Below are 19,684 nucleotides of genomic sequence, written 5' to 3' on the forward strand. Positions count from 1 at the left end.
CATTGTCACTGTATGGGAATGGACTGTTACATTCTGTGCATTAAAACAGCGTTATACACTCAGCTCACAGTTACACACTTAAATATAGGCCCAGAAATTTTTGGACAGTGACATGACCCAGCCTATGTACAGTAGAGTACAGTACTATAGCCCAATAAATAACATGATAAACTGTATATTATAGCCCAATATATAACAGCACAACAGATTATAAGTCTCAGTAAACACATGTACTACACTGGTATTTTAATGTGCAGTGTGTGTTCTGGATGTGTGTGTTTTCAGGCTGGGGGTTCAGTATGGGGACAGAGTTTCAGTTCCACAGTTGGAGAGTTTTCGTGCTGGTCTGTGCTCTGCCGGCCATCGCTTCCCTCATTGGCCTCATGTTCATGCCCGAGAGTCCTCGCTTCCTGCTGGAGGTGTGGGATTACTACTCACTACTCAACAAAACATTGAAAATGTAGCATTCATTGTACAAGTTATAAATGCAGTGAAATGGAATAACAGTGTGAAAAGAAACCAAGGACCTGCGCTGCTAGGTTTAAACGGCTAAACATTAGCTTTTATCAAGAAAATCTCTGACATTTTCAGCTAAACTCACACAGTAACACGTAACACGTAACAGTAACACGTGTTTGTTTTTAGCATGCTAAACATGACGAGGCCTGGATGATCTTGAAGCAGCTCCATGACACCAACTGCAGGGCGAAAGGAGAACCTGAGAGAGTCTTCACCGTGAGTGCTAGCATGAGCTAACTTCTGCTACAAATACCAGAGAAGGAATCAGTTGCACTTTAAGGCTTTGTTAACAATCTCATGGCTAATTACCAGCTGCTAGCATGTTACTGAACCAGCTTTCTAAAAATCAGTAGATCAGTAGGTCACTGGATCGAATGCTGAAAGCTTTTCTCAACTTTGAGAGAAGTAAAACCATTAGCCTAGCTCAGAGTGGATGATTAATTTCACGCTCTCTTTATTGAGTTCTCCCTCCTTTTCTGTGGGCACTGGTTTCGAATCCCCCAAAATAAAAACAAAACGGGCCATCACACCTTTTGTAAGGAACGTTGAGTTACTGAATAGTTTAGATGAGATATTTTTATAGTTTTTAATGATTGTGTCCTTTGTCCTGGATGTTTTATGTTCTTAGATTTTGTTGTTTTATTGTTGTTGTGTGTGGCTTTTTGGGCGCAGTAAAGGGTTTCAATCGACCAGAGAAGTGTGGACATCGTAGTGCTGTGTGCTGCTGTTTGTTTCTGCAGGACGTAGCATGCTAGCAATAGCATAAGCCCTTCTCACACAAAGGTGTGATGTGTTTTGAACAGAAATATAAGGAATTATTAGAGACACTAGCTCCATGTATTTTGTAAACACTTCAGTGTTCTATTTTTAATTTTCTCTGCTGTTTTTCTGATTTGTGTATTTCCTTATTCCTGCTGGGGCTTGGTAAAATGTCCACGAGGTCCTGGGCTAGTTTCTATTACAGGAGCTCCTCTGTGAGTTTCCATCTGGATCCGCTATGTCAGTGTTCTTTCATTAAAGTGATATTTTATTACAAACCTCACAATTTTATCTCATCCAATCCAGGTCAGGTTTATGCTTCCAGTTTGCGATTAAACTTTGACAAACACATCAGATGTAGCTGACTCTACACTGCTCTCTGGTGGAGAATAGGGTTCAGACCAAGGGCGTAGACTTGCTGTTGACATTGGTGGTCTTGCTCCATAATAAAACGAGTTTGTCGGGCAGTTATTTTTTCAAATTATGTTATTCATAGCCTGCTGTTATTATGATGGACTCATTAGCAAACTTGACTTTAAGTGAGTTTAAGCCCTCCTCCCTCCGTTTTGACCCCCGTGTGTCACCCACGATGCACCTGAGTCTTGCACAGTACTCGTTTATGACTGGAAAGTTCTCCTTCCCGTTTTTGGCGCTGCTCACAACCAAACTACAGAGACTCAGGTGACAGCAGAGAAAGACACAGCCAATCACACTGGCCATGTGTGTTATAGGGAGGTAGGACTCGAGTAGTGATTGAACCCTTTCTGCACCTCTAGACTAATGAGACTATGACAGCTCGGGTTTTTGTTTTTTTTATTTTGGTGGGGTCACGTCACCTCCGTCCATGCTAAATCTACACCCTTGGTTCAGACAACTGTGTTTGTGTGAGTGTACAGTTTTAGAGACCAGCTAATTTCCATATTGTAAAATCCTAACCTCCCCAGGCTGTGTGTGTATCTGAACTCTGGTCTCTACACTGAAACAGTTCTGTGGGTTGTTGTTGCTCAGGTCTCTCAGATCAAGACTCCTAAGACCCAGGAGGACGAGTTCTTTGAGATTCAGAGCTCCACTGGCACAGCTTTCCAGAGATGGGTGGTCCGCACACTGACCCTGGTCAAGCTGGTAAACCTTCAGGCATAATTCTCACAATGAGGGTTTTCATGAATCAGTATAAAAACAGTATATTTCCTCTTACAGATCATGTCTGATAGTATGTTTGTAATCCTCAGGTGTTGAAGAACGTCGTCTCTCTCTTGGGTCGTGATTTGCGGCTTCCTACTCTCCTCATGGCTATTATTTGGTTCACAATGGCTTTCAGGTAAGGTCAAATTTAAAGAGGCTTCATGCATTCTCTGAGTCGGTGAAAACGTGACACTTTGGTCAAGAATGGTACAGACCCTACCCTTTCTGTGGCCATATTCAACCCATTATTGGCACTTACCACTTGTCCACCAGGTAAAAGAGGTCCTGGTTCTGGAAGCGGGTTCTTGTTTAGTGGCTGTTCTCTCGTGGTTCAGAGCGAGTCGAGTAGGGACTAAACCGTGGCGTGTAAACCTTGCAGAGCGCTGATCGTCCAGAGAGAGTCGTCACTCTACGCCACGCAACGCAGACGACCAGCACCAACTCTCCATCTGTAAAATCTCCAGCTGCAGCAGAGATCACGTTTGTTTTTATCCGACTCACGACGGCAGCTCGTAAAATGACGCCGTGGTCTTTTGAAGAGGTTCAAACGCTCCTTGGATCGGTGGCCGACGAAAGAATCCAGCGAGAGCTGGACGCTGCAACAAGGAAGGAACAAACTCTACTGATCTGTCTGAACTGATGACGGAGCTGTGTTCAGTCCCAAACAACAACAACACGCCGATACACCATGAGTAAACACCGCTTAACGTTACCACCGCCGTTGTTGTGGTTTCCAAAGCCCACTGTTCTCCTTAGAGACGGGGTTAGAGACGACACCAGATACATTTCAGGGGGGAGTTGTGGGAGTGGAATGAAACAGCGAAAAAGGAACAAACAGTCCAGTAGAGTTCAGTAGAAAAGGAACCATTCAGTGAAAAAGTGTCATTAGACAGTGTCATAAAATTTTACCTAGTGTTTGTTTAGTTTTAAAAAGATGAGATGATTGGAGAAGCTAAAATGGAGGGGGCTGTGTGGCTAGTTGGAGGTTGTAACCCCTCTGTAGTGAAGTCTCTGGGACACTGCTGAGGTTGTAAAATTTCTGCTAACGTTCCTCATGCTGTTTTTTAGTTACTACGGTTTGTCCGTGTGGTTCCCGGACATGATCAGACACCTGCAGTACGAGGAGTACGAGTCCAAGGTGAAGATATTCCACAGGGAGAAGGTGGAGCATTTTCACTTCAACTTCTCTCTGGAGAACCAGGTTCATAAAGAAGGAGAATACATCGATGACAAGTGAGTACTAGCTCACGCACAGAACCTCACACAGGAACAGGGAACTCTCTCAGGAACTAGCCCGGCAGATCGGCCTCGATACACACATTTACCAGGATCCATTATTTATCCTGTTTTAGCTCAGTTATCTTCATTCTCCTCCCTCACTTTTTGTTGTTTTTGCTCAGTTCTATAACATCTCTGCTGTCGTTTTGCTGTTTTAGCTCAGTTATCTTTTTTCCCCACTGTAATTTTTTTTTCTCAGATCCCTTACATTTCTAATTTCAGTTTCTCCATTTTCACCTAGTTCTCTTATTTCTCCCCCCTGTTTTAACTGCTTTCACTCGTTTCTTTAGATTCTCTGCTCTCGTTTCAACAGTTTTTACTCTGTTCTCTTATTTCTATGCTCTTGCCTATGTTAAGCAGTTAAACTGCGCCTTTCTGGGTGCTAGGCACAGTGTACAGCAGTGGTGTTAGAGTCCAGTTGTGTTCCTAAAGGTTCATTACATTCTCTTCTCCAGAAGGAGAGGGGGATCTCTGTGATCTTTCATTATACAACTGTGGAGAATAAAAGAACACAATAAAAGTCCTGGAGATGAAACGGCGAATGAAACCAGCACAACTTTAATTTACAGTTGTATTAATTTATAGAATGTGGTTATGTTCCCTCATTAAAGGTACTGTATGTGTTCTCCTCGAGGGTACCACCACAGCTACAGTTTTTCTGAGAGTGTACTTCATTGTTTTTCACTCTCTTCACCAGGTTTGTGAACATTGTGATGAAGTCGGTGACGTTTGAAAACTCTCTCTTCGAGGACTGCTACTTTGAGGACATCAAGTCCATAGATACGTACTTTAAAAACTGTACCATAAGGTCCAGTGTGTTCTACAACACCGGTGAGTGCCACACAGCAGCGCTGATGTCTCCGAGCTGTTTAAATACGTCTAATTTGAGCAACAATGTGAAATAACTACACTTAAATTGTGATGAAGTAGTTGCATGCTTATGTTATTTTGGAACCACTATATTTTACTAAATCAACACTAACATGTAATTTAAATTATATTAAGTTACACATTAGTATACTAGGGCGGCACGGTGGCGCAGCAGGTAGGTGTCGCAGTCACACAGCTCCAGGGGCCTAGAGGTTGTGGGTTTGATTCCCGCTCCGGGTGACTGTCTGTGAGGAGTGTGGTGTGTTCTCCCTGTGTCTGCGTGGGTTTCCTCCGGGTGACTGTCTGTGAGGAGTGTGGTGTGTTCTCCCTGTGTCTGTGTGGGTTTCCTCCGGGTGACTGTCTGTGAGGAGTGTGGTGTGTTCTCTCTGTGTCTGTGTGGGTTTCCTCCGGGTGACTGTCTGTGAGGAGTGTGGCGTGTTCTCCCTGTGTCCGCGTGGGTTTCCTCCGGGTGACTGTCTGTGAGGAGTGTGGTGTGTTCTCCCTGTGTCCGCGTGGGTTTCCTCCGGGTGACTGTCTGTGAGGAGTGTGGTGTGTTCTCTCTGTGTCTGTGTGGGTTTCCGCCGGGTGACTGTCTGTGAGGAGTGTGGTGTGTTCTCTCTGTGTCTGTGTGGGTTTCCTCCGGGTGACTGTCTGTGAGGAGTGTGGCGTGTTCTCCCTGTGTCTGTGTGGGTTTCCTCCGGGTGACTGTCTGTGAGGAGTGTGGTGTGTTCTCCCTGTGTCCGCGTGGGTTTCCTCCGGGTGACTGTCTGTGAGGAGTGTGGTGTGTTCTCTCTGTGTCTGTGTGGGTTTCCGCCGGGTGACTGTCTGTGAGGAGTGTGGTGTGTTCTCTCTGTGTCTGTGTGGGTTTCCTCCGGGTGCTCCAGTTTCCTCACACAATCCAAAAACACACGTTGGTAGGTGGATTGGCGACTCAAAAGTGTCCGTAGGTGTGAGTGTGTGTCTGTGTTGCTCTGTGAAGGACTGGCGCCCCCTCCAGGGTGTATTCGCGCCTTGCGCCCAATGATTCCAGGTAGGCTCTGGACCCACCGCGACCCTGAACTGGATAAGGGTTACAGATAATGAATGAATGAATGAATTCGTATACTAAGTCATGTTATTTCACCTTTCCTTTTCTAATAACCCACTAATAAAAACAGTAGCACAAAATATGACAATAAATATAGAATTAAAAATACAGTGCCTGTAAATTAGAAATACATGACTTTTACTACACTACACATATAAATGTATTGAATATATATTTACTATAGTGTTTAAATTACATATTAGTAGTGATTTAGTACAAATTAGTATTTCCAAAATAACACAAATTATAAACACTAGTATAATTTAATTATACGTTGTTTTTCACAAAGGAAATCTCAGGCTGGTCTTCACTGTGTTCCCAGATTTGTACGAGGAGAGGTTTATTGACTGTAGAATGGAGAACACCAACTTCACCCACTCTAAAAAAGGCTGCCATCTGGACTTTGAGGAGGAGAACGATGTCCTCATTTACCTGGTCAGTTTCCTGGGGAGTCTCGCAGTGCTGCCTGGGAATATCATATCAGCGCTCTTCATGGATAAAATCGGCAGAATCAAAATGATAGGTGAGTCCCCCTGTCCCCCCACAGGACCCCCACAGAGCAGGTGTGATGTGGTGGTGGATCATTCTCAGCGCTGCAGTGACACTGACGTGGTGGTGGTGTGTTAGTGTGTGTTGTGCTGGTGTAGAGTGGATCAGACACAGCAGTGCTGCTGGAGTTTTTAAACCCCTCAGTGTCTGGACCGAGAACAGTCCACCGACCAAAAACATCCAGCCGACAGCGTCCTGTGTCACTGATGAAGGACTAGAGGACGAGCGACACACACTGTGCAGCGACAGATGAGCTACTGTCTCTGACTCTACATCTACAAGGTGGACCAACGAGGGAGGAGTGTCTCACAGAGTGGACAGAGAGTGGACACAGGGTTTAAAAACTCCAGCAGCACTGCTGTGTCTGATCCACTCTACACCAGCACAACACACACTAACACACCACCACCACGTCAGTGTCACTGCAGCGCTGAGAATGATCCACCACCACATCACACCTGCTCTGTGGGGGTCCTGACCCACTTCACTGGATTTGGTTTTGTGAGCATCTGTATACTTTGTTTCTCTGTAGTTTTTGCTTTGACTGTTTCTTCTGTGTGTGTGTGTGTGTGTGCAGGGGGCTCTATGCTGATTTCAGCCGCCTGCACCTTCTTCCTCTTCCTGAGTTTCAGTCAGGCTGCCATCATTGCTCTGCAGTGTCTGTTCTGTGGGGTCAGTGTCGCAGCCTGGAACGGCATCGAGGTCGTCACCGTGGAGCTGTACCCCGCGTCCAAACGGTAACACCACCCCCTGACCACTGCTTAGAGACGTAGATTTCAGAATATATCGGAGTATGTCTGATAATTATTCCCATAGTGAGTTTGAAATGAAGATCGATGAGATGAGAATGGTTCATTTATTATTATTATGTTTCACTAGGGGGCAGTAGTGTACTGGGTGATAGGGAGATGAGGAGCAACACAGTCTTTTGACCGTGTGATTTTGTGAATTATTTTGAACTTTAATTAACATTGTTTACTGAATATTTTTTTATTCGCGTTAAATCCGAGACTCCAACAGCTTTAGTGTGGTACTAAAAGTTAAAGGGTGTGTCGCTGCAGTCCCCAAATCCTAGTGAGTTGCCTGAATAGCATTCGGCAGCATTCAGCGACTTTCCTCATGAGGCAGATCACTGAGACGCTGGAGTTAGAGGACGATGGGGTCACGGCTTGTTGCTAGCAGTTCCAACCCCCATTGGAGCACAGCAATTCTTTACATCGTTTGTCTGAGGTCAGAGAAACACCCACACGGCCAGCAGAGCCAGGTTCTACTGCCCCTCGCTGCCAACAGAGGGAGACAGAGAGCAACCTTCCAACCATGATCAGAGCCATCCATTTCTCTCTCACTGTTTACTCTCTCTCTCTCTCTCTCTCTCTCATTCCTCTCTCTGTCACTTTCTCTCTGTTTTCTCTTTTTTCTTGTCTAGCTCTTTTTTGCTCACTTTCTCTCTGTTTCTGTCTCTGTCTCTAGCTCGTTCTCGCTTTCTCTCTCTGTCAGCCTCTCTCTCTCTGTTTTCTCTCTTTCTATCTCTGTTTCTCTTGCTCTTAGTTTTCTCTCTCATTCTCAGTCTCTTTCTATTTCTCTCTGTCACTTTGTGTCTCTGTTTTCTCTCTTTTTCATTCTAGTTTTATTTGCTCACCTTCTCTCTGCCTCTCTGTCTCTCTCTCTTAGTTCTCTCTCTCACTGTCTCTCACCCTTTCACCCTCTCTTTCTCCCTCTCTCTCTCTTTCTCACTCTCAGTATTCTCTTTCTCTCGCTCTGTTTTCTCTTTCTCTCTCTCATTTTCTCTCTTTCTCTTGCTCTCAGTTTTCTCTGTCTGTCTCTTTCTCCCCCCACCCCCTTTCTCTCCCTCTCTCTCTCTCTCTCTCTCTCTCTCTCTCTCTCTCTGAAACCTGTTGGAGCTGTTTGTGTGAGTGATTGCGGCAGGGAGCAGACGAGTCCCTCTGGTTATGTCAGAGAGATTGTTGCCATCCCAGCCTCATCAGTGAGACAATGGAGACCGATGGACTGAGTTTGTGTCTTTGGTGATGGAGCGGATCGAGATACACATGCACTTAGTAAACACCTGAACCAACCCCGGCCCTGACCACGTCTCTCCTCTCGTTTCTGCAGGGCCACGGCGTTCGGGGTCCTCAACGCCATCTGCAAACTAGCAGCCATCCTGGGGAGCTCCATCTTCGCCTCCTTCGTGGAGATCACCAGGGCGGTGCCGATCCTGCTGTCCTGTGCTGCGCTGGTGTGCGGGGGGCTGCTGGCGCTGAAGCTCCCCGAGACCAGAGAGAAGGTTCTGCTGTGAAAGACGCCCTCCGGTGGATGGAGTCTGAGATGACGCTCACTGGACCAACACGAGACCCCGCCAGTCCATCCTTCCACATCCTTCGCCCTAGTGTCCCTCAGTAAACGCTCATGTAAACAAGGACTCTCCGCTGACCAGGTCTATTACAGCTTACTCCCCCTCGATATTCAGACATCCCACGGTCCGGTCAGACGACCTGCTGTTTATATTCTAAGCGCAAATACACCAACACCTCCTCTACTGATAAACCTCTGCGATTTAATGCACTGTTATTGTGTATTTGCTGAATTTAAATTATTGTCCTGAAGAGTTTAAACCGAAATAAAAAAAGAATCCTGAACTAAAACTTGCAGAAAAATGCCATATTCAATGTGTTCTCTCTAGAGGACATTTAAAAAACCATCATCTGACCGCCGTTAGCACATCTACACACACCAATCAGCCACAAGATTAAAACCACTGTGGATGTCGAAGAGAGATCTGAGGGCCACACTGTGATGGTCTTAACGTGGTGGTCAGTCTCCAAAACTTCACTCCCTCCACCATCCCTGACACCCAGGACCCTGTCTCCACTCACTGCTCGCCCTTCCTCTGACCACGCTGGGTCAGTACCGACCACTGCACACAGAAGGACTGACCAAATCATTACAACCAGCACAGTATGGCCCTCACACTGATCGTTTCTCCAATTCAACTACTGACCGTTCACTCTCTGTGTAATATACAACCCTCCCATCACCTGGCAGTGGTTATAATCTTGTGGCTGATAAAAGTGTGTATATAAATATAGCGATAGCCTATTTTTTGAAAATAAATATAGTGAAATATCATAGATCTGTAAATCTTAATCCCACGCCATCCCATGTAGGACCTTATTGCTCTCCTGGCTGTGAAATTCAGACCTGTCCGTCAGTTATAAACACCTCCTGAGACTCTCCATTTTCATCGCCATCATCTTCTTAATATTCTTCATCATCATCATCATCATCATCATGGAAGAGAAATTGAGGAATTCAGGAAACTTCAAAACTATTTCTCTCTATTTCTCTTTGTCTGTTTGGGGCTTGTCTCCTGCCACAGTGTGACCGTCCCTGTAAAGCTGCACCTCCTGCACTCCATCAGCTGCCCTGGTGTCCCCTGGTGTCCCCCGGTATCCCCAACTGTCCTCCATCTTTTCCACTGGCTTTACACAGTGAAACCGTCATGTGACAAAATCCCTGCGCCACTTGACACAATAACAACAAAGACTCGTCCACACTCACCGCCCACTCTCTCAGCTGCACAGTGTGCGTTGGTCGTCCTCTAGTTTTTCACCGGTGGACACAGCAGTGACACTGAGGGCCTTAGAAGCTCCAGCAGCACTGCTGTGTCTGATCCACTGGCACCAGCACGACTACATAGCAACTGTGAGATGTGATCAGCCCACAGATTGAAGGTTTGCAGCTGTGGTGACTGAGTTTCAACATGCTGCAGGACAGTTTCACCCTGTAAGCGCCAGCCGTAGGTTTTTGCATCCTGTGTTTGATCTGGTGTGTGTGTGGTTTGAGCTGTGTGTGTGTTGCACTGATTTCACTAAACTGCTGCTGGTTCTCTCCATCTCACCATCTCCAAGATTGCTCCTCTAACACTGCCTGCCTTCTTCACACTCCTCCACTCGCTGTCCATCTCCACGTCTCTGTGAACTTCTCGCCACCTGCGACAGCGTCACGGCGAGAGAAAGCATCTTAAAAACTCCCGAGGTGTCGAATGTGCCTCAGGGAGAGAGCAGTGTGGTCATTGGACGTGATGCTATCCTTCCTTTGTCGATTTTAGCTGCTGAGTGATGTCAGCAACTACGGTCCTAAACTACGGTCAAAAACTACGGTCCTACAAGGGTTCTTTATTAAAGGAAACAGTTCTGTGTAGAACCATGAGCCCTTGAAGAACCTATTGCATGTTAAAGGAGCTCTTCTATTGTTAGGATGTCAAGCTTGGTACAAAAGAAGAACCATAATTTGGTGTCGTAAAGGACCCTTTTCCAAAAGATCTGTATAGAACCATCTATAGTACATTCTTCATCCATCTGAAGAACCCCTTCCCAATGCAAAGAACCTCACGCAAAAGGTTCTTTAAGTTCTCATGGGTCTATACAGAACAATTTACTTTAATAAAGAGACTCACTTCACCAGGAGATTTTCCCGCTCTGTTTTTTAGTTCGTCCGTTTAAACCCAGACTAGAAGGTGCCTATGAGGCCCTACATGATCTTACACTCTCACGATGAATGAGTGATGAGAGAGTAAGCTTGGCATGATAAGTTTTAAGGCCGATTTATACTTGTGCAGTAAATCAATACTGAATTAACACCATAGACCCCCTGAGAGTCCTACGCTGATGTGTGTGTTCTTGTTTGTTGATGCGTCTGCTCTCTGCAGTTACACCACCACAGCACTAGGGCTGAATCTCAAATGTCTTCCTCCCCCCTATGTAGTGCACAGTGTAGTCGTGGTTTAGTATTGAATGTATGATATCTGAAGGGCACTATGTGGGGAGTAGGGGGCTGGAGCGTTGTTTAGATGCAGTGCCAGGAAAGAAACAAATACAAGGCCAGCACTCTTTCCATCAGTTTTTTTTCATGTGATTCATAAGGTGTAAAGCTCTTTGTCTGATACAGTTATGAGTTTCAGTGTGTGTTTAAATGCTTTCAACCCTGGGGTCTAAGAGTAGAGATATACAGCCGAACACTAGAGGGCAGATCAGAGAAAGACACGGGAAAATGCAGATATGGCTCTGACAATGAATTCCTCAAAACTTGCCATTGTGATGCTGTTGATCGCCTGCACTGCCCCCTAATGGTTACGTACGTACTGCACCTTGTGTACAGTTGCAGTAATTGCAACTCACTCCTGGCTGGTCTTCCTCTGTGGGCCTCTGGCCCCTTCAGCTGATCCAGGACGCAGCTGTACGTTCCCCCACGTCACTCCACTGCGGCGCTCTCTTCACTGGCGTCCCGTAGCTGCACGCATCAGGTGTAAAACTCTCCTGCTGCCTACAAAGCCAAGAACGGACCAGCTCCTCCTCGCCTCATGGCACTGGTCAAGAGTCAAGCTGGTCAAGACACGCCGTAACTAAACTCACATGGAGGTCTCTTCTCCGTCCTGGCGCCCAGACGGTGGAACGAACCTCCACTGGCTTCCAACAGTGGACTCTCTCACAGCGGACTCTCTCTTTTTCTAGGCACTGACGAGATCATATTGTGTATTGCACTTACCACGCTTTGTTCTGTCTCGGTATCAGCACTGGCCCTTGTTCTGGCAGCGTCTCTGAGCTCAGAGGGAGACTGGACTCTAATCTATTTGTACGAGCGAGGACACACACTCTGTCTGAACACTACACACTTTAGTGAGTTCCTCTGGATAACAGCGTCTGCTAAATGCTCTAAATGTAAATGTAAATACCTACGCGAACACGTAGTTAACAGCAAATATATCTCTACCCTAAGTGTTGGCTGTATCCCCAGGAGATTGGGCGTCTGACGGCTGATGTGACAGATCTGGGCAGTCATTGCTCTCCTGTGGTGTGTGGAGCTGTGATGATCAGATGGTGATGGAGGAAGCTGGTGCTTGTCCTCATCCCCCCAGGGGGCCCTCAGTCGTGAAGGTTGTGAGAGTTCAGCTAACAGATGAAAGTGTGTAAAATGATGTTAATTCAGTATTTATTGAGTGAAATTAATCCAGAAATAGATCGACTACATTTATAATTTACCTACAACAATCTCCACACTGGAAACATTTGATACACCGAATGTGTTTAAGATGCTTTCTCGTGCCGAGACGTCGTCCTAAACTCTCGGCGTTTCAGCTCGACACAGAGTCTGACCCTCGAAAGCCACTAGAGTGAAGGTGGGAGTGTTTGTTGAAGGCTGTTGTGAACGCTGTATATTGTACCACTGTTAAATCTCTCACAGGCACTTAACTGTACTCGCTGTTGACTGAGCTGCATGTGTGCTATCTACCAAGTGATGTGTGTATCTTTTTTTTCTCAGTGTATGGTCCACCAGGCCGCTGCTCTGCTCTGATCGAGTGTGTCCCGTGTGTAAATAAAACCAGACAGAGTTTCAGCTTCAGGTTTAGCTCAAAAGAAAAGCTGTAACTCACTGTAACGGAGAGAACTGCTAAGGAGTGTAGAGCCCACCCTGGGGTGTGTGTTAATGAGTCTGTAACAGTGTGTCCAACACCACACGATAAAGAGACTCCAGGAATATCCGGTCTCCTCTTTATCTGCATGTGTGGAGGATGTTGGCCGACATTAACACAGACAAACATTTCACTACGTTTCCCTGAACGCCCCGAAAAAACACGGAATTAAATCCAGTGTATGATACAAGCCTCGGGGCGTTTACTGAGTACCGCAGGTCTTCAGACGTGTCACGGATGTGTGGTTTGTGTCTCTGTGTGAATCTGACCTTTTAAAATCAGATGTGGGACTGAGATCTGATCCATATCCGATCTGTGGCAGTGCGCCTCTGTCTGAGAGGTCCGATCTAAATTCACCGGTTTTCTGTTGTCCTCGGGACATGTGCTGAAGTGATTGTCGCTGATTAATGACTCTAAGACAGAGCAGTGCCGGACCTCTCCTCTAATAAAGACATGACAGTTTTGGTTTATTTTACTGTAAAGAGGTAAAGGGCTTCACTGCTGCAGAGTGGGAACTGGACCCCAGAGGTGAGGAGAGCACTGACCTGGGAGGAGCTGGGACTGTAGGAATCTGGCTGATGACCGTGTGTTGTGTCTGAGTTTATTTGTGTCTCTATGGTTGTTTATGGAAAGCCATATCACTCTGTTCTCTTTATTTTTATATCTTTGATTGTGTCCGTCACGGACGGAGATCTGAGTCTGTTTTCTGTTCTGTTCTGTTTGTGACTGTAAGGTTCTGAATTAAATTAAATAAATGATATATGTGCTGAACCTGTACCGCTGTGATCACTGGAAATTAACAGATATATTACATACATTTTAATGCGCTCTGTTCCCGACTTTAACACTGCCTCCATCTGTAACTGGTCTAAACCCACACTCACACGGGCTTCTGGACACAGTATTGTCCCCAAGAACAGAACAAACCCATCACAGTCTTCTGCAGCTTTTTCCTGATGGAGCTCAGAACCAACGCAGCGCCCAATAAACTCTTCACTTTCCACACGGCTTCATTTTCAGGTTCTTTTCTGTTCAATAAAATGAGAATGTGATTTTAATACGACACACGTTCGCTGTAACATCACAAAAGAGTTTGAGAAAGTTTTACACTTTAAACACTTTAAACTTTATTTGTACACCGTGCTTTTCTGAAATGCAGTTATAAAAAATTATTGTTATGAGGTTTGAGTGAAGGACCACATCTATAACTCCTCCCCATACACATTCCTACACCCACACAGACACAGAGAGATCACACCACACTCCTCACAGACAGTCACCTGAAGGAAACCCACGCAGACACAGGGAGAACACACCACACTCCTCACAGACAGTCACCTGGAGGAAACCCACGCAGACACAGGGAGAACACACCACACTCCTCACAGACAGTCACCCGGAGGAAACCCACGCAGACACAGAGAGAACACACCACACTCCTCACAGACAGTCACCCGGAGGAAACCCACGCAGACACAGGGAGAAGACACCACACTCCTCACAGACAGTCACCTGGAGGAAACCCACGCAGACACAGGGAGAACACACCACACTCCTCACAGACAGTCACCCGGAGGAAACCCACGCAGACACAGAGAGAACACACCACACTCCTCACAGACAGTCACCTGGAGGAAACCCACACAGACACAGGGAGAACACACCACACTCCTCACAGACAGTCACCCGGAGGAAACACACGCAGACACAGGGAGAACACACCACACTCCTCACAGACAGTCACCCGGAGGAAACCCACGCAGACACAGGGAGAACACACCACACTCCTCACAGACAGTCACCCGGAGGAAACCCACGCAGACACAGAGAGAACACACCACACTCCTCACAGACAGTCACCCGGAGGAAACCCACGCAGACACAGGGAGAACACACCACACTCCTCACAGACAGTCACCTGGAGGAAACCCACGCAGACACAGAGAGAACACGCCACACTCCTCACAGACAGTCACCCGGAGGAAACCCACGCAGACACAGGGAGAAGACACCACACTCCTCACAGACAGTCACCTGGAGGAAACCCACGCAGACACAGGGAGAACACACCACACTCCTCACAGACAGTCACCCGGAGGAAACCCACGCAGACACAGAGAGAACACACCACACTCCTCACAGACAGTCACCTGGAGGAAACCCACACAGACACAGGGAGAACACACCACACTCCTCACAGACAGTCACCCGGAGGAAACACACGCAGACACAGGGAGAACACACCACACTCCTCACAGACAGTCACCCGGAGGAAACCCACGCAGACACAGGGAGAACACACCACACTCCTCACAGACAGTCACCCGGAGGAAACCCACGCAGACACAGGGAGAACACACCACACTCCTCACAGACAGTCACCCGGAGGAAACCCACGCAGACACAGGGAGAACACACCACACTCCTCACAGACAGTCACCCGGAGGAAACCCACGCAGACACAGGGAGAACACACCACACTCCTCACAGACAGTCACCCCGAGTGGGACTCGAACCCACAACCTCCAGGACCCTGGAGCTGTGACAGAGACACTACCTGCTGCTCCACTGTGTCGCTCTATAAATCGAATGATTATTAAACCCAGACAAACAATGAGAAAATGAATCACAAGAATAATAAGGCATTCTCTGATGCTCCGTGCCCTTTAACTGTCCTCCTGCTTGTGGTTATGTTCATCTATCTCTATATTTAGTAGTGGATGACCCCTCCCCCTCCCTCCTGTATTTGTCTGCTCTTTCTCCTGAGGTTTGTGCAGCCGTGTGAAAGATGTAACACACACACCGTGGTCTAACACTCTTACGCTGGGTCAGACACAGAGGCCATTCAGCGTTTCCCGATAGTGACCCTGCAGTTTACTCAAATACAGGTGTTAAATTACAGTGTTAAAGCCGTGCTGCGGAGGTCAGAGAAATTCAGAACTGGGGACTTTTCATTTGTAGCTAAACTCCAGGAAGCAGCTCATTCACTCAGAGCCTAGAACATCTTTCATGGACAAGTTTCAGACGTGTGTGTTTCTGAACTCTTAAGGGCCTAGGAGACATCCTTCTTACACTCCTCATGACCCTTCCCCATTAAATAATGCAAAATAATATAAATAAAATCAGTAATCAGCAATAACTACTGCTTGTGTTCCAGCTGTGAACCTTAGCCACGATCAAAGAGAAATGTGGAAGATTGTGAGGAACTGTCCCTCAAACCTCTTCAGTTGACACCACAATATATTTCACCACAGCAATTGACAACACGAACAGATTAGACTGCATGTATTTGTGTGTGTGTGTGTGTGTGTGTGTCGGTATCATGGGATAAATGTAAGGAATTGGCTCAAACCGCCAGCAGGGGGTGATATCCGAAGAGAACTAGCACCAATAGTCAAAGAAACTCCATTTCCCAGAATCCTCTGTGTTAATCCTGGCTAACGAGGCTCACCTGCTGAGCGCTGTCTTTAAAGACAGAGGCAAACAGCACTCAGCGTTACACCTTTGTGACTCTGAAAACAAAAAAAATCACCAAAACTACAACACAACAGCGAGCCCAACAGCTCCAAACAAGAAAAAAAAAAGGTTAAAAAATAAAAAAGACAGGGATTAGTCTGGGACTACACCGCATGTTGAACAGGCTTAATCTCTGTCTGGAAACTACCCCTTAGACTTAATCCTCCTGTTTCTGTGTTGAATTCTCAGTTTTCTTATTTGTGTTGGTCTCTGTTGGTTCTCCTTTTTCTTAAAGCTCATCCTCTCTTCTGTGAGCGCACCGTTCTTGGGTTCCTTTGTGTTTTCCGCTCTGGTCGTCCTTCCTCTGAACACTTTGGGTCAGTACTGACCACTGCACCCTGGGAACTCCCCCCCCACAGAGCTGAGGTCTGGAGACTGACCACAACATTATAACCACCACAGTGTGGCCCTCAGGTTCTTCCACTGAGCACTGAATCCTGTGGGACACGGTTTTTCAAACTTTTTACAAGTGACCCTTATGTTTTTAATTGATAAAAATCAAGACTCAGAAACACAATTCTGAACATTTACAGCATTAAACTCTATGATCCCAGTGGATTATGGCCTTTACTTCAGAACGAGCAGAAAACAGCATGAGGAGCAGCTGAGGTCTCTGCAGTCAGCTGTAAATCTATAGTTCCACCTTAAATAGTGAAGCGATTCCATTCCGGTGCCTGAGTCTACTGCAGCATTTAAGGTGGAACTGTGGTGTGAACAGAACTCTGCAGAATGAGAATCTGAGCTGAGCTCCATGTCACAGAAGAGTGAGGAGAGGGGGGTAATCTCTGATTGTGGAACTCTTCTGAGGGAGAATGGGGCTCTAAATGTAACTAAAGTCCAGCAGCTCCTCTGATATCACTGCAGACTGGTGCAGAGCGGCGCTAGTCGCCTGGGAATGAAGTGCTGGGGAGAAAATTCGAAATGGGATTCACCCTTAAAGTTAAAGCAGTGGGGCCACTACAGTCTGGCTCTGTGTCTGAAATGGCTCCCTCTTCACTATTCCCTGTGTTATTCACTATATAGTGCACTACTATAAAGAACTGAATTCAGGAGGGTAGTGATTGATTTAGGACACTACCGTGTGAGTTTTTTTTTTTTAACCAAACAATGCAGTGGATTATAAGTAATTGCTATTTGCTAAGGTACAGGTGTTGTACCCTTTTTTGCAGTGCTTTTTTCCACTGTTTTCAGACATTGTTGCAAAATGGTGGAACACCAAAGTAGGGTTTCCTCCGGGTGACTGTCTGTGAGGAGTGTGGTGTGTTCTCCCTGTGTCTGCGTGGGTTTCCTCCGGGTGACTGTCTGTGAGGAGTGTGGTGTGTTCTCCCTGTGTCTGCGTGGGTTTCCTCCAGGTGACTGTCTGTGAGGAGTGTGGTGTGTTCTCCCTGTGTCTGCGTGGCTTTCCTCCGGGTGACTATCTGTGAGGAGTGTGGTGTGTTCTCTCTGTGTCTGCGTGGGTTTCCTCCGGGTGACTGTCTGTGAGGAGTGTGGTGTGTTCTCCCTGTGTCTGCGTGGGTTTCCTCCGGGTGACTATCTGTGAGGAGTGTGGTGTGTTCTCCCTGTGTCTGCGTGGGTTTCCTCCAGGTGACTGTCTGTGAGGAGTGTGGTGTGTTCTCCCTGTGTCTGCGTGGGTTTCCTCCGGGTGACTATCTGTGTGGAGTGTGGTGTGTTCTCCCTGTGTCTGCGTGGGTTTCCTCCGGGTGACTGTCTGTGAGGAGTGTGGTGTATTCTCTCTGTGTCTGCGTGGGTTTGCTCCGGGTGACTGTCTGTGAGGAGTGTGGTGTGTTCTCTCTGTGTCTGCGTGGGTTTCCTCCGGGTGCTCCGGTTTCCTCCCACGCTCCAGAAACACACGTTGGTAGGTGGATTGGAGACACAAAAGTGTCCGTAGGTGTGAGTGTGTGTGTGTCGCCCTGTGAAGGACTGGCGCCCCCTCCAGGGTGTGTTCCTGCCTTGCGCCCAGTGATTCCGGGTAGACTCCACACCCACCACCGCCCTGAACTGGATAAGGATAACAGACAATTAATGAATAAAAATAAGATATTGAGTAAGACAGTGGCAGACTGAGTGGAGCTGGTTAGAGTTTAATGTAAAACCTGAACAAAGGAGATGTTGTGTACAGGTTCATTGCATGTTTGTGACTGTTAAAGTTCAGTATTATTTCCCTCTGTGACCCATTAAAACCCTGCTGTAGGACAGGGCACGTCTAGTGGGAGGCTAATGCAGTGTTACTGTGGTCCAGTGCGGTGACCCCAGTTCACTGCCGCTGTAGAACACCCTCATACCTCATGGGAGTTAGTGTAGAATTTATAATCTCAGTGTCCGCTGTGTACTCTGTTTGTTGTTGATTTGTGGTGGATGGTTCCTGGTGTTTTTCTCACAGAGTGATGTCATGTTTTAAGATCTGCAGCCGTGGCTCGTCCATCAGAATCTCAGCGTCTTGTTTTGGTTCACACTGAGGGTGGAAAAGAGAGAGAGAGAGAGAGAGAGAGAGAGAGAGAGATTCTGTTCCCATGGGAAGACACACTACCAGAGATAATAAAAATACATCCCACACACACATTCTAACACTAATCCTGGTTCTATCCTTAGTCTGTAGTTCATATGTGGCTCTGCATACTTTGTTACCCCCCTTCCCCCCTGTCCCTCAGCGCTCAGGACCCCCACAGAGCAGGTGTGATGTGGTGGTGGATCATTCTCAGCGCTGCAGTGACACAATGGTGGTGGTGTGTTAGTGTGTGTTGTGCTGGTGTAGAGTGGATCAGACACAGCAGTGCTGCTGGAGTTTTTAAACCCTGTGTCCACTCTCTGTCCACTCTGTGAGACACTCCTCCCTCGTTGGTCCACCTTGTAGATGTAGAGTCAGAGACAGTAGCTCATCTGTCGCTGCACAGTGTGTGTCGCTCGTCCTCTAGTCCTTCATCAGTGACACAGGACGCTGTCGGCTGGATGTTTTTGGTCGGTGGACTGTTCTCAGTCCAGACACTGAGGGGTTTAAAAACTCCAGCAGCACTGCTGTGTCTGATCCACTCTACACCAGCACAACACACACTAACACACCACCACCATTGTGTCACTTGTGCATGTGTGTGCTTACGAGTTTCCACACTCAACATTAGTTTAATGTAAGGTTTGTGGTACTTATCGATAAGTGTCTACAAAATAAGTCTATGAATCAGCCCAACAATGCATAAAACCCTGTGTGTGTGTGTGTGTGTGTGTGTGTGTGTGGTCAGACAGTCACCTCAGTCTCCCACACTAAAACTGTGAGGTGCCAAACACAGACTAAATACTGACATCTCTCTGAGCTCTGGGGTAAACACAGGGTCAGACTCGGGTCAAACTGAGGTCTGCAGAGGGCTCTGTCAGCGTTAGATGGACAACTGACCACACGATGACTCTGAGAAAGACTTTGTGAATTCAACTTCTTTATTATGTCGTCATTTACAGCCAATAAT

General features: G+C 46.8%; 1 protein-coding gene across 2 annotated transcripts in view; it reads left to right on the forward strand.

The window, feature by feature from the left end:
* The window catches only part of LOC136673810 (synaptic vesicle glycoprotein 2B-like), a 46,121-nt gene extending 33,298 nt beyond the window's left edge, over positions 1-12,823 (forward strand). The window contains exons 6-15 of one of the 2 annotated variants that reach the window (XR_010795963.1): positions 286-419; positions 646-735; positions 2,287-2,400; positions 2,508-2,596; positions 3,529-3,693; positions 4,436-4,569; positions 6,018-6,218; positions 6,822-6,981; positions 8,357-8,678; positions 9,621-12,823. Coding sequence is in view for 1 of the 2 variants with exons in the window: in XM_066649544.1 (XP_066505641.1) it covers positions 286-419; positions 646-735; positions 2,287-2,400; positions 2,508-2,596; positions 3,529-3,693; positions 4,436-4,569; positions 6,018-6,218; positions 6,822-6,981; positions 8,357-8,540 (1,271 nt within the window). In the remaining variant the exon portion in view is untranslated. Of the gene's footprint in view, positions 1-285; positions 420-645; positions 736-2,286; positions 2,401-2,507; positions 2,597-3,528; positions 3,694-4,435; positions 4,570-6,017; positions 6,219-6,821; positions 6,982-8,356; positions 9,106-9,620 lie in introns of those variants that run through there. The other variant, XM_066649544.1, reaches the window with a different exon arrangement.
* The last annotated feature ends 6,861 nt before the right edge of the window (positions 12,824-19,684 follow it).

This window comes from Hoplias malabaricus, chromosome 17, assembly GCF_029633855.1.
Source record: "Hoplias malabaricus isolate fHopMal1 chromosome 17, fHopMal1.hap1, whole genome shotgun sequence".
Lineage (NCBI taxonomy): Eukaryota > Metazoa > Chordata > Actinopteri > Characiformes > Erythrinidae > Hoplias > Hoplias malabaricus.